General features: G+C 40.8%; 2 protein-coding genes across 2 annotated transcripts in view; both read right to left on the bottom strand.

Moving 5' to 3' along the window:
• LOC136626156 (alpha-2-macroglobulin-like) overlaps window positions 1-14,693 on the bottom strand; it is a 459,985-nt gene that overhangs the window by 30,672 nt on the left and 414,620 nt on the right. The window lies entirely within an intron of this gene.
• The window catches only part of LOC136624976 (alpha-2-macroglobulin-like), a 250,447-nt gene that overhangs the window by 30,266 nt on the left and 205,488 nt on the right, over window positions 1-14,693 (bottom strand). Inside the window, exons 26-29 of the mRNA XM_066598904.1 lie at window positions 12,987-13,055; window positions 2,535-2,697; window positions 1,463-1,647; window positions 52-267 (exon numbers count right to left, since the gene is read on the bottom strand). Of these exons, the coding sequence (XP_066455001.1) occupies window positions 52-267; window positions 1,463-1,647; window positions 2,535-2,697; window positions 12,987-13,055 (633 nt within the window). The remainder of the gene's footprint in view (window positions 1-51; window positions 268-1,462; window positions 1,648-2,534; window positions 2,698-12,986; window positions 13,056-14,693) is intronic.

Genomic DNA, 14,693 nt, shown 5'->3' with positions numbered 1-14,693 from the left:
CATAAAATATTATAAGCCTCAGCTCAGGCCAGAAACACATACTGTTCATACCTGTAAATAGACTGCGCCATTGCCGGTGATACTAACTATATATTCTCCAGGGATTTCTGGAAGGTCAACTCTTTGTACAAGAAAACTATTGATTTTGTCCACATGAACAGTTCTCTCGAAGCCGGACTTTGATCGAATTGTCACCGTTGAATCCCCCTGTTTGTGTTTGATGACTTTGGCATATTTGGCCAGAGCTTGAAGGGCTAGGGTTGTGTCCTACAGGACAGATGAGACAAGTAAGTTACACTACTGTATCTAGAATGGGAAGGAAATTGCTGTCTTGTTCACAATTGAAGCTGGGGAGTCAAGAATACTGAAGGCTTTTCAAGATGCAAAACCCAACCCAAAAGCTAAAGTTGAACCTTTTTAAGAGAAGACGATCACTCTGACATATAGTATACATAGCCCTGTTATTCAGGCTATGGCTATAGTTTTGACATCAACTGTGGTAATTTTTTTTTTTCATTTCCACATGCCAGATTCAAAGCTACGGATTCCACACGAAGTACACTAACAATCCACATGCATTTGAATACGGTTTCTGCAACTAGGCATTAGAAAGTTTCTGCACAGATTTCTGACTGCATGGTGGATAAAAACCTGCAGAGAGGGACACTGTATATCGGCCGGGTCTGAAAATCCGTCCGATATACGGACGTCGGAATAAGCCCTTAGGCTTAGTTTCCACGGACGAGTGTGATATGGGGACATGAATCACTGTCCTATATCGCCCTGCCCCAGTGTGAATTCCTCGCATATTTGTGGCATTCTAAAGTCAAAACAGCCTCACATCACTTCACTGTCAGCTGCTGTGGAGAATCACAGAGTTTCTCCCATTGTTTTCCATGGGAGACCTCGCATCTCATTTCATGCACCTAGCACATGGTGCGATGCTGCCGCCAACCCCATTAAAAACAATGGGGCTGCGATACAAAAGCATGCAGAAAGATAGAACAGGCCACAATTTGTTTCCTCATCTTGCATCGGACAGTACACGGAGATCTTGTCTGTGTGCAGTCCCATGTGCAGGACTCCTCACATTTACATGTGCTATTATCCGCTTCGAAAATCATACAAGAAAAGAGCATGCTGTGTTTTTTTTTATTATTCTGACTATTTGTCCAAACAGAAAAAAAAAACATTTGCACGAGTTCAATTTCAGTCCGATTTTTGGACCTAAAAAAAGAAAGAAAAGCGGTCTGAAAATTGGACGGAAGAATTGTCTGTGTGAAAGTAACCTGTATGTACAGTGTTAGGCACAGCACACAGACATTGTATCCGTGTGTTGTCTGATCCGAATTGCGCTCAAGAATCTTGGGGGTAACTTTTTATACGTCTGTGTGAAAGAGCCTAATATGTTAAACCAGCCTTGGACTACCAAGTTGAGTGTTTATTTGGATAGAGATACAACCTGAGAAGATGGGAAGCCTCCATTTGTATTTTGCTTGCTCACTAGCCAACGCATGATTTCGGCACTTTCTTCCAGACATTTCCTGGTTGGTGTTGTCTTCCCAGAAAGTAAGGCTAGTAGAATATATGATGCGGTCTCAATTTTACCTGCATGGTAAGAGTTTGTTTCCCAGTGCATTGATCCCCCTGTTTCGGAAATATCAATAAAGAATATGTTCTTAAAGGGGCTCTCCAGTTCTATACAAACAAAGATAATTATTAAAGTAAGCACAGGATGTTCCACTACAAGTTCTCCTGATTAAGTAGACACTCCAACCATTTTTTACAAAGCCGAGTGTGACTGGTACTCTTCAGCTTCAAATTCCCTAATAGGAAATGCAGACGTACTATACCTGTTTTTCCATCCTGTGTATGCCAGTTATTTTAACAATTTTTTATTAAGTAAAGTTGGTGAGGACACTGAAGAGACCATCACACCGCAACCTTATGCTCCTTCCTGCCTGCTGGTGGCACCATATTGTGATCGGGTAGAGAGAAAGATCTCCATAAGTCTGGCAGAGCTACTCTTCTTTTTTGTTTTCCCCATGGTGTTGGGGTATAAGGGAAGGTATATAATCCTTTTGGGAACAAAAATTCCCACAGAGCTGCCACAGAGATCCGATTTGGAGGCCAGGATCAATGTGCTAGCGGGAGTACAACTCCCTCTATGTGCTGCAGGCCTTGCTCTTGTGCATGTTATTTTATTTTTTTATATAATCTCTTTTTATTAAGAAATTCTTAGTAAAAAATATAAGTTTGAGAAGCATATCCATACAGATTGTTTAAACATACAGGAAGAAACGTACACTTATGATTGAGACATGCAGGTCTCGCACGCGATACAATCTGTAGTTTAAGGCTGCCTGTCCACGGGATGAGAATGCAGTTACTCGAGAAAAGCGATGCTAGCTCGAGTAATTGCATTATCCGAGCGTGCTCGCTCATCTCTAGTAGTCTCACTTATTGACTCGCTACAATATCTTACAATTCTGTATAATGACATTAAAAACTGACTTGTGTAGAAAATGCTTTACCTTTTCTTACAGCTCTTTCATCCAGTTTCTTCAGTATCTGATCTCTCAGCTCACTGTCACCTGATAAGGTGAAGGCATATGCCAGAAGAGCCTGGGTGTACACCGATGTATCACTGTCCGCTGATTTCCTGATACAGTTCAGAGCATCTTCCACAATACTTCCCTAAACACAACAAAAACAATAAAGCACAATGCTCACGATTGCTATAGGATCTAGTGGCAGCTTTGGACAGACAGAATTTTATTGTTTAAAGAGAATCTATCACTTGTTTAAAATAGTTTTATACATATATTTGAAACATACTATATATTTTATATTATTCTCTTTATGTGATGATGGTGACAGCCATCTTGCCTGAGTTGCTGCTGTGTACAATGCTGAGAAAAGCAGCCACACAAAATTGCTTTGCAGCATATTTTGTATCTCTATTCTTTCAATTTTGATGTATGAACATTCTTCATATTCTTTTACTGACTTGTTATAAAAAAAATTGAGCACCTAGAAGGGCTTGTCATTTTGTTGCAAAACGCGGCATGCAGTTACATCTCCGCTAGACATGCAAATGATTAGAGTTACAATGTGATTAGATGAATGGTCTTGCCACCTAAGGCCTCAAAAGCGGTTCCACCCTTGGCCTATAAAAAGGCTCTCAGAGGGTATTTGTGTGTAGTGGACCTCTTTTTCTACTTGTGTAGAGCTTGTTGCCTCTACGATGCAATCCAAGAGATTTTGTCCAGTTAACCAGATAGCCATATTCATGACTTGCCCTTTAACTGGGCCTGTAGTGGTTTCAGGCACTAAGTTGGAGCTGCAAGTGTAGCAGCCACAGGTCTGGAGAGTAGCCAAGAAAGAGCCAGGGGTTAGCAGCAGGAGTTCTCGTGTCATCGTACAAATGAAGGAGGTAGGTAGCATTGTCAGAGAGGGAAGACAGAAGTTGGTATCAGGAGGTCTCAGTTTAGATAGCAAAGGAGCAAGCAGCAGAGGAGCGTGATCAAGGCTTGTGGAGCACAATAATCATGCACTGGAAAGAGGGACAAGGCCAGGTTTTTATAGTGTGTCCTAATCAGGAACAGGGTGGAGCCAAGATGGAAACAAAGGAGTATGTTAGGTTTCAGCAGAGGATCCATCCAAGTCCTGAATGGTCTAGTGGAGAGACCTGCCGACTGGAGTGCGGGAGGCTATGGATTTGAGCCCTGACAGTAGCCCCCTCCTTAAGGATGGCCTCCAGACATTCCAGGTGCCAGTTTCCCTGGGTATCTCCTGTGAAACTTCTTTGTAGTTCTAGGAGCATGTACATTTTTCTCTGCCTCCCAGGAGTTCTCCACTGGTCCATACCCTTGCCACTTCACAAGGTAGTGCAGTTTACCTCTCTGTTGTCTGGAGTCCAGAATCCTTTTCCCAACAAACTCATCCTGGCCCTGAGCCTTCACGGAAGGTGGTTGATGTCTTCCCACAAAGGTATTTTCCTGGAATGGCTTCAGCAGGGACACATGAAAGATGGGGTGAATTCAAGCTTCCGGGGAACTTTAGCCAGATTGCCACCTGGGACCCTCGCTGCTGTGATTAGGATATGTCCCATACATTTTTGCCAAGGTTTGGAAAAGGATATGTGTGTTTTAAGGTTTTTGGTGGATAAGCACACCTTTTCTCCAACCCGGGAGGTAGGAGCTGCTTGGTGGTGTCGGTCGGACATTTTTAATAGGCATCCTGGGCTTCTCGTAAACCTTCTTTAAATTTATTCTGAATTTCCCATAACACCGTCAGTCTGTAATTAACAGTTTGGGCAGGAGCGCTGCTGGGAAGGCCAGGAATGAAGACAGGATGTGTACTGTAGTTGGAATAGAACGGGCTTCAACTGTGTTGGGAGTTATTGTAAGTAAACTCTGCTGTTTATAAATAATCCACCCAGTCGTCCTGAAGATGGGAAATGAAGCAGTGGAGATATTGCTTCAGAGTCTGTTTTGTTCTCTCGGTCTGGCCATTAGACTGAGGATGAAAAGCAGGAGAAGAGATTCATGGTAATTCCTAGGGCCATGCAGAAGTATTCCTAAAACTTTGAGGTGAACTGCACCCCTCTGTCAGAGCTCACATCATCAAGAATACCATGTGTAAGATCTGCTGCCTATGTCTGCTGCTCTATTGTGCTTTCGGGCATCCGCAAACATCATTCTGCTATTCCTGTGCATATGGATCCTATCTGTCTGTTTTCATCCAGCACTGAGAGGGTTAACCAGTCCTCTGGCTCTCAGCTCCGCTGTGGGATTGGTGGGCAATCACTTTCTTATTTAAGCTGAGCTGATGTACTTTCCCTTTGCCTCAGTATTGGTGTATTTTCCTCTGTGTCACTCCACTGCTAGGTCTTCTGTCTCTTGACTGTTCAAGTCTATTTTTAATCTTTATCCGTTTATCCCGTTTGTTCCTTTGCCTTGTGCTCTGTGCAGTGTCTTCTTCTCTGTGTTCAGTACTTTATCCCTGTTTTCTGTCAGAGCTAATCAGTCCCAAAGTTTCAGCGTGGGGCCGTCTTTATCAGGGCGATCACCCTGCTTATAGGCAGGGCCCCTTCCCATCTTCCTGCTTACCTTAGGGACAGTTACCCATCTGTATGTACCCTTGTCTGCTGGGTCAGCTACCAGTTACCCGGTCTGGTCCAAAGGCCAGTCTGGTTGGTTAGCCCAGTGGGTCCACATTCAAAATCCTAACACTATGTAGTCGGAAAACTTCTCAGATCATCAATTCCACTGTGTGCTCGGCGGTGGGATTTCCTTTGATGGGGATGAAGTAAGCCATCTTTGTGAGTTGGTCCATGACAACAAGAATTGTGGTAATCCCTTTTAAGGGATGCGGATCCACAATAAAGTCCATAGTTATAGACCCCAATGGCCTGGTTGGAACTGGTAGAGGTTGTAGGATACCCAGAGGATGAGCACATGGAGTCTTGTTCTGAGCACATCCTTTGCAAGAGTTTACATACCTTTTAACATCCTTCCTGCAGTTGGGCCACAAGAAGGAACAAAGCAAGAGTTCCACAAAGTCTTTGTGACCCCAATGTGACTGGCAAGCTTGAAATCATGGACTAGTTAAAGGACTTTAAGTTGACCAGCCTTGGGAACATATAGTTGATGTTCTCACCTCAAAGGTCCATCTTTGAAAGAAAGCTTCACATCCTTAGAAGGACAACTCAGGCAAGGTTCATTTTTATATGCTCCCTTAAACTTTGTTAGAAGGTCTTCAGATTGCAGGATTCCCCCCTCAGGCACATATCCTGTGCAAAGCATCCGCCTTGCCGTTTCTGGAACCGGGGAGGTAGGATACAATAAAATTGAACCTGGAAAAAAACAGAGCTCATTGTTCTTGTCCCGTAGATAGTCTCTTGGCAGTATGGAGAAATTCTAAGTTCTTATGATCAGTAAGAACCGATACTGGATGATGGGCTCCTTCCAAGGGGTTGTCTTCATCTGGTGAAAGCTACCTTGTTGGCCAGAAACTCCTTGTTGCTGACGTCGTAGGTTGTCTCCGTGGGTGATAAGGTATAGGACAGAAATGCACAGGGATGTAGTTTCATCTTATCTCCGACTCGCTGTGACAGGAAAGCTCCCACTGTGGAGTCAGAGGCATCCACCTCAACAATAAAAGGCAATTCTGGTCTTGCGTGGATCAGAATGGGTGCTGAAGTAAACGGTCTTTAGTTAATCCATAAGTGATGTGTGTGCTTTCTTCGTGAGGGAGATAATAAAACAGATGACCTTTGAGAAATCCCTAATAAATATTCTGTAGAAGTTTGCAAAAAAGATCAGACATTGGACATCTTTTTGGGATGGGCCAATCCAGGATGGCTTTAATCTTACTGGGGTCCATATTTAGGCCGTCAGGGAAGATATTGTATCTCAGGAATTGCATTTGGGTCTGTTCAAACTTCTCTGCACTGCACTTCTCTAGTTTGATGTAAGGAATATTCTTTTGGGGTCCTTCCAAGACCACATGAACATGCCTGCGATATTCATCCAAGTTATCAGAAAAGATGAGGATGTTTTCAAGGTACGCCACTATGAATTGGTCCAACAGATCTCAAAATACATTGTTGAAAAAGTGCTGGAAGGTGGCAGGAGCATTGCAAAGGCCGCATGGCATCACTAAGTAATCAAAATGCTGTAAAAGAAGTCTTTCATTCATCCCCTGGGCAAATCTCTATAAAGTTATAGCCCCTTTTAGATCTAATTTAGTCAAGATCCTGGCACATTAGACTCTCTCTAATAGTTATGGAATCAAAGGAAGGGGGTAGCAACTCTTGACCATAATCTTATTTAATCTCTGTAATCCATACATGGCCGCAGTTTTGAGTCACTCTTCTCCAGAAAAACATGGGCGCCCCAGCTGGGGAAGGTCAATCGAACTGCTTTTTCAAATTTTCATCCAGGTATTCTCGAAGTACCTTCAACTCCAGTTCTGAAGGGTTAAAGGTCTGCCTGAATGAAATAGAAGCTTTGGGGAGAACAAAATGCTGGAAAAGAGAAAAAAGTATTCATGCTGTCTTGCACTATTAATGAGAAGGCGTGTTTGGCAGCATCCCATTGTCTTGTAAAAGGCTTGATTGGACACAATCTTGACGTTCGTTAGGGCAACTGTCCTCTGGAACATATTAGGGTAGTTTAAGACATAATTTTCCAAGCTTCCACAGTAAAGGCATAAATTTTCAACTCAGCGCCATTCTTTTTCAGTGGCGGAAAAAGGGTTTACAGATGACATCCACCTGTATCGGTTCCGGTGCTGCCTTAGTCCTTGGCTGGGGACTCGATGAGGACTGGCTGGAGGGGTAGATAGGATTATTGCCAAAACCTTGCAGTCTCTCTTTTTGCCATTCAGAAAGCCTACGGTCAATTCAAATACATAGTTGAATGAAGTCTTCCAGGTTACCAAGGGTCTCCACTTTGGCAAGCTTGTTCTTTATACTCTGAGATAATCCCCTGGGCAGCAGGGGTTCATGTGGTGTCAATATCAATTCTGACATGTATTCAGCAATGGAGCATCGCCAGTATTGGTATTGGCGACAATCTCCACCAAATTTCGCTGGCTGTGGCATGTGGGCATTCAACACTGAATTGCACATCTCCAGAAGTTGCCTTTGTAACCCTTTGGTCTCCCTTTGCATTCCAGCAACCCTTTTCTGGTAGGAGGAACAAACCTAATGAAGCTCTATGACTTTTGTTTTCACAGAGTGGCTACTACGGACTCCATTTTGGGGCATGATTATTCTGTAGCAGTTTTAGGTACTAAGTTGAAGCCTCAGGTGTAGCAGGTCTTGAGAATAGTCAGTGGTCAGCAAAAGGAGGTCTTGTGTCGTGGTACAAATGGAGTAGGTGGGTAGTGTTGTCAGAAGGGAAGGCAGAAGTCAGTATAAAGGAAGCCAGAAGTCAGTATCAGGAGGTCTTATGTTGCGGTATAAATAGAGGAGGCAGATAGCGTTGTCAGAAGAGAAAGCAGAAGTCAATATAAGAAGGTCTCAGTTTAGATAGCAGAGGAGCAAGCAGCAGTGGAGCTTGATCAAGGCTTGTGGAGCACAATAATCTTGCACTGGAAGGAGGGACAAGTCCAGGTTTTTCTAGTGTATCCTAATCTGGAACAGGATGGAGCCAAGGCAGGGAAACAGAGATGCTGTTCAAGTCCTGGATAGCCTAGTGGAGAGATCTGCCAACTTAAGTGCATGAGGTGGTGGGTTTGAGTCCTGACAGGACCATTCTGACCAGTCAGTAAGGTCGTTTGGGGATTAATGGCCCCTATGTCTGTTGGAACCATTTTCAGGTGCTTGGCTGAAGGACGTTTTGTTTCATGGCGCCCTTTACATGTACTACCTTTGACACCCACCCACCATCGCCTTCGTTTTCAGTGGTGTCATGAACAATGAAACTAGACCGCTACAGAGTGGAATCGAGTTGTCTTTAATACTAATCTTTTTGTTAGTTATAATTGAATAATAATTTGTTAGCTTTGCACTCCTTGACAATAAGTCTTTGTTTTCATCTCTGATGCTTTTATCTGATTTTTACATTATTTACTTTTTGTCTTATAGGTTTTTAGGGCTTCTTCTATGCCTTCTTGTTTTAGTAGTTTAAACGCTTTCTTTTTTTGCTGTTTTTTGCCCATTTACATATTCATTGAGCCCTATTGGTTTTCTCCTATTCCTAACCCTTTTATTTCTGTTAGGTATGAACCTCTTACGTTGAAATGTATTATATTATGGTCATTATTACCTAGTTGCCCCCCAATCTTCACTGCTGTTATTCTTTCAGGTCTATTGGTTAATATTAAGTCCAAAATGGCCGTCCCTCTACTTGGGTCCTACAAGTTGGATAAGATATTTATTTATCTTTGACAGAAAGTTGTTACCTTTATGAGTTAAAGTCTCCAATAACAATTACCCCATTGTGATTTGCTGTTTCATCTATTTGCTTCAATAATAGATTTTCAGTGACTTTTGTTATATTTGGTGGTCTATAGAAAACCCCTAGGAGTATTTTTTTGTTTTTTCCTCCATGTATTTCTACGCATAAAGACTCCACATGCCCCTCTTCCAGACATATAATCTCCCATACTGATGGCTTTAAACAGGATTTTATATAAATACAAACTCCTCCCCCTTTCAGGTTTTTATGATTGCTTCTGAACCCTATAGGTTCACAGGTCAGTCACAGCTTTCATCCAGCCACACCTCTGTTATTCCCACTATGTTTTAGTTTTCCTCAGACATTATTACTTCCAGTTTATCTACTTTATTGGTCAGACTTCTATCATTACTCGCCATACATTTTACAAGGTTTTGGTTATTTTTTATTTAAAGTGTATCCTTGTTAACCATTCTGTCAGTTCTAACTGTAGTAATCCCTTCCACTGCTCTCCCCCTATTTCCATTACTTAGTCCCAAATCATTGTCTACACTATCTTCCTCTATATCTCTATGATTGCCCTTCACCCCAGTCCCTACTTTAAACACTCCTTCAACCTTCTAGCCATCTTCTCCCGAGCACAGCTGCACCCTCCCCATTGAGATGCAGCCCATTCCTATGGTAGAACCTGTAGTCAACAACAAAGTCAGCCCATTTCTCCCAAATCTCAAATCTCTCCTGCCTATACCAACTTTTGAGCTACTTGTTTACCTTCCTAAACTTCCGATGCCTTTCTGGTGTGACAAGCGGTGCAAGTAGTATTTTAGAAAATACTACTTTGGAGGTCCTTGCTCTAAGCTTACATCCTAGTTTACTGAAATCATTTTTAAGGACCTTCCACCTACCTTTAATTTTATCATTGGTGCCAATGTGTACCATTATTGCTGAATCCTCACCAGCCCCTCAAAGTAATCTGTCAACTCGATCTCAATGATTTAAACTCAAGCTTCAGGAAGACAACACACCATTCGACGATCCTGGTCTTTGCGGCAGATTACCCTGTGTGTCCCCATAATAATTGAGACTCCCACCACAAGGACCTGTCTAGCTTGCCTTCATTCTCCGGCGGTTCGAGGCCATGCCATGCTGTAGCAGTACTAATCCTGTAACAGAAATCTCCCTCATCTGCCCACTTTGCAAACTTGTTGGAGTGTGCCAGTTTAGGACTAGCCTCCCTGAATCTCTTCCCTCTACCCCTCCCAACACTCAGCTAGCTGCCTGCTCATCCTGCTCTCAAAAACTACCTTCCACACCTACATATGCCCCAGCGAGTGCCTGCTCAGTGAGCATCAAACTCCTTTCCATATTGCCAATGGATGTAAGTGTTGCAAGCTGTTCATTAAGATTCAGGATCTGGGCTTCCAAATGCGCAACATGCTCACATTTCGCACACCAGTATGCACCCTCAGACTGCTGTTTAAGGACTGCATACATGGCACAAAATGTACTCTGGATGGCATTGTCAATCATGGAGCACATTCTAAATGGGGACCATCCAGTCAGATTAGATAAAAATATAGATGCAAAAATAAGCAGTAATTAAAATGAAATAGTCTTCCAAAGTCCTTGACATCAAAGCCGCTAATCCCAAGTCACACACTTAATACAAAATACACTTAGAACACAGATATGCACACTCTCTCAGCCGGCATGCTCACTAAGGTTTTGATTAATATAGCTCTTATCTGTTCCTCCTGTTTGGAAAGTTTACTTTTACTGCATCTATGTTTTTGTAATATACTGAAAAAAATTGGATTAATCTGATAACAAGTTAAGACTCTCTGGAATCAACTCACTCCTTTTCTGGGATTGCATCTCCAGATATCTGGACATAATGCCTTAATTTATTTTTTTAGGCACTTTTCGACTTATCTCATATCATATGAACTGTATTGTAGATTAATCTATTGCCTTTTCATTTATTGTGGTTTACGTTTTTCTTCTACCCTGAGTGCCCTTGTTTCTCTTGGAATTGCATGACCATGATAGATTGCTACCTCAAGTGATTATCATAAGAGGCAGATCACCCATAAAAAACTGATTAGAAGATCAGAGAATTGAGGTGTATCTATTGGAGTTTCTGTAAAAAAAACTCCACAGATTTCAGTGTAATGTTTCCCCATAACCTGCTTTTAATGGGTTTATTATCAATTTTATTATTACATTTCAAAGAAATATAGAAGACTGACAGCAGAAAAAGACCACATGGTCCATCTAGTCTGCTCCTATATTTCATTTTTGTTTCTCCCTTAGGGTAGATAAACACTTTTCTCAGGCAGCTTGAATTCACTTATTATTTATTTTCCAACCATACATGCTGGGTTGTTTGTTCCAGGAATCTACGAGTACTCCAGTAAAATATTTTCTAACATTGCTTCTGATTTTCCCCCAACTAATCTCAGATTGTGCCCCCTTGTTCCAGTATTTAGTTTTGTAATAAAAACACCTCCCTCCTGAACCTTATTAATACCTGTAGCATGTGCAAAAGTTTCCATCATGGCCCTCTCTCCCTTCCTTCCTCGTGCAACATATATAAAGCTCTCCATCATGTTTTTCCTCTACCTCCTTTCCTCCTGCAACATATATAAAGGTTTCCATCATGTCCCCATCTCCCTTCTTTCCTCCAGTTACATATATAGAGATTTCCATCAGTCCCTTCTTTCCTCCTGTAACATATATAAAAGTTTTGATCATGTGCTCCTCTCCCTTTTTTTCATTGAAGCTATACAAAGTAAAGTCACTCTGTCACTTTTTTCTTGGACCCGAGGGTAGCACAAGGTAGTGACAGTCACACTGATTAGTGATATGTTTGCTGTGTGCATATGTGCAGTAGTTTGGGAGAAAATTACATTTTATCAGTAGCAACACATGCATAGAGTTGTACTTAAAGTAGTCCTGGATATTCAGGAGCTGCACCTAGCTAAACCCACCCGCCCTCCAGCCACTGATTGGCTGCTGTCTGCCTATTACTGTGCATAGTGAGAGAGCTGCCAATCATTGGCTGGATGATATGGTGGGTGTGGCTAGCCTGCAGCTCATGAATATGCAGGACTAGTTCTATGTATAGCTGCTATAAATAAAATACATGTTTCTCTAAAACTACTGCACAGATCTACACAGCAGACATATCACTGTAATCAATGTGACAGGCACTACTTTATGGTGATTTCAGTGAGAGCTGCGAAAACATGATTACGTTTCTCCTTAAGTTCTTTAAGACTTTCCTGATATTTATTCTTGAGATCTTCCACCACATTTGTAGCCCATCTTTGGACTAGTTCTATTTTATCAATGTCTTTCCGTAGATGAAGTCTCCGGAGCCGAACACAAAATTCCAGATGCCGTTTTACTAGTGCTATATACAGAGCTCAATTTCAAATAACTCTGCATCTATACTTATATCATCTTCCTGGTGCCACATCTGAAACACTTTTTTTTTTGTTTGTTTTTTTCTTTAAGTTTATAATTATGATCATTATGTTAGGGCTACACTAAGGCAAGACAGTAACGACTAAATCACATGCTTGATGTTGCCTGCAGTCATTAAAAAAGAGAGGTAAATATTGAGCTTGTGACCTCCTTCTAATTTTACCAGGACATGGAGGTGACTCACAGAAATTTGGGAGCCAAGATAAATGAGACTCCCTTGCACATGTAGGAAGCTCTGTTTTTAAATGTTTTTTGGATAAAGCGATGTAGCAAAATCACTGTTTCCATGAGAGTCTTCTGTGTCAGGGAATACAGAAGTAGCAGTTCCACCTGGGTCCTAGTGTCTAATGAGGACCAAAGGTATCACATAAGAGAACACTGATGTTATACATGGAATGGTTACAAATTTTGCATTTGGGCCTAGGAGCTTCAAAATATGCCTTTCGTTTCTGAGACTACTAGCAAAGCATTTTGCATTATATTGTGCAATGTCTTAATTCAATCGTTTAGCTTAAATGCCTCTGTCCAATGTTCTCCTAAAGTACTAATCGGCAGAAAGAGTATGATATATATGAAATTACTTACATTGTATGCCTTCGGATGTTCCAGGAGAGCGATTAGGACAAATGCAGTACGAGCCACTTCCTTGTCTGCCTAAAGTGAGAAAACAAGTTTCTAAATTCTTGGTTTAGAGTATTTTACATACATTTTTAAATTTCTCAATGAGATTCGCCAGGAGTTAATGAATAAATCGGAAAGGAAGAATTCATTGCCCATGAAAAGACCTTGTATCATTAAATTAAAACCAGCCTGGCTACTGACTAATTGACACAAGTCAGACTTCTGAAACCTGCACTTGATACTAGTTAGCTTCAACTTATCCTCCCATTTTTAATGTAAAGTTCTAAACCCCCCAAAACCTACACTTTTAGTACTAATAATCTCTGTAAAAAACAATTTCCCCTCATCTATATTTAAAATGGATATAAATTATTTCAAATCTTCTAAATCTCCATCCCAGATTAAAATAATATCATTTATGAATCTTTTTTAAAATGCAATACGAGGATCTATAAAATTAAATTTTTCAAATTAACGTAGAATGGCGCAAATTTCGTGCCCATGGCAATGCCTTTTTGTCTGGAGATAATAATGTTTATTAAAAATAAAATAGTTATTTTGAAGGATAAGATGAATTGAGTCTAGAATAAAAGTTTTAAGATGGGGTAGCATTAAAATATTTACTTCTATGATCTGTTTAATAGCTTCTATACCCAACTCATGTGAAATATTAAAATAAAGAAAGGCTACATCTAACATGTACTAGATCTATGATTTGTGCCACATCTTTCGGTCAAACATGGTAAGGAGATGGCTAGTATCCCTAAGGTGGGAGGGCAAATGTACAATATATCTTTGCAGGTGATTGTCTACATATTTGAATTTTATAGACCCCCACAATGTGTTTTATAAAAGCATCTGGCATGGAGATTTAGAGGATTTGAAATTATTTATATCCATTTTGAATATGGATGAGTGGAAATTGTTTTTACCGAGATTATAATTACTAAAAGTGTCATTTTTCTGGATTTACAACTTTCTATTAAAGAAGGGAGGATACAAACTAAAACTCATTTCAAATCAATCAACGCTAATAGTTACTTAAAGTTTTTGAGTTGTCATGCAAAAAGCTGGAAAACAATTATTCCCTAAGGTTAGTTCAAAAGAATCAAGAGGAATAGCTCATCAAATATAAAGTATATTAAACAGGCCAAGATTTTAAAGAAAAAATTCTTGAACAAGGGATGTTCAAAAACACTGATTGACTCCTACTACAGCAAAGTTTTATCAGAAGAGAGGGTCATCCCAAAAAAAGGATAACATCAAAGCAACCTCAGATCAACAAAAAAACTTTGGGACTGCTATTATTACTAAATTTAACTCTCAGCACACCTCGATCAAAACTATTTTTTCTGAAACATTGGAAAATCCTTCAGAGACCCATTTTTAAAAAACGAAATCACGATTTTACCCAGAGTCATCTTTCAGTGGAACAGAACACTGAAGAATATTTTAGCCCCTTCCTGCCCCTCGTATTATTCGACCTTTAGGGTGGCAATAGGCCCTAAACAATATGGTAGGTTGTTTAAAATGTGGTGTCAAGAGGTGTAAATGTTGCCAACACATCCAACAAGGCAAAAAATATATTTTATTTAGACTCACCGGAGGACCCTATCACCCTAAAACAATTTTTGAACTGTGTCACGAAATTTATTTTTTATCTTTTAGAAT

This window comes from Eleutherodactylus coqui, chromosome 4, assembly GCF_035609145.1.
Source record: "Eleutherodactylus coqui strain aEleCoq1 chromosome 4, aEleCoq1.hap1, whole genome shotgun sequence".
NCBI classification, from domain to species: Eukaryota; Metazoa; Chordata; class Amphibia; order Anura; family Eleutherodactylidae; genus Eleutherodactylus; species Eleutherodactylus coqui.
The sequence above is the reverse complement of the archived record's forward strand: the minus strand, read 5'-3'. Positions and strand labels throughout refer to the sequence as shown.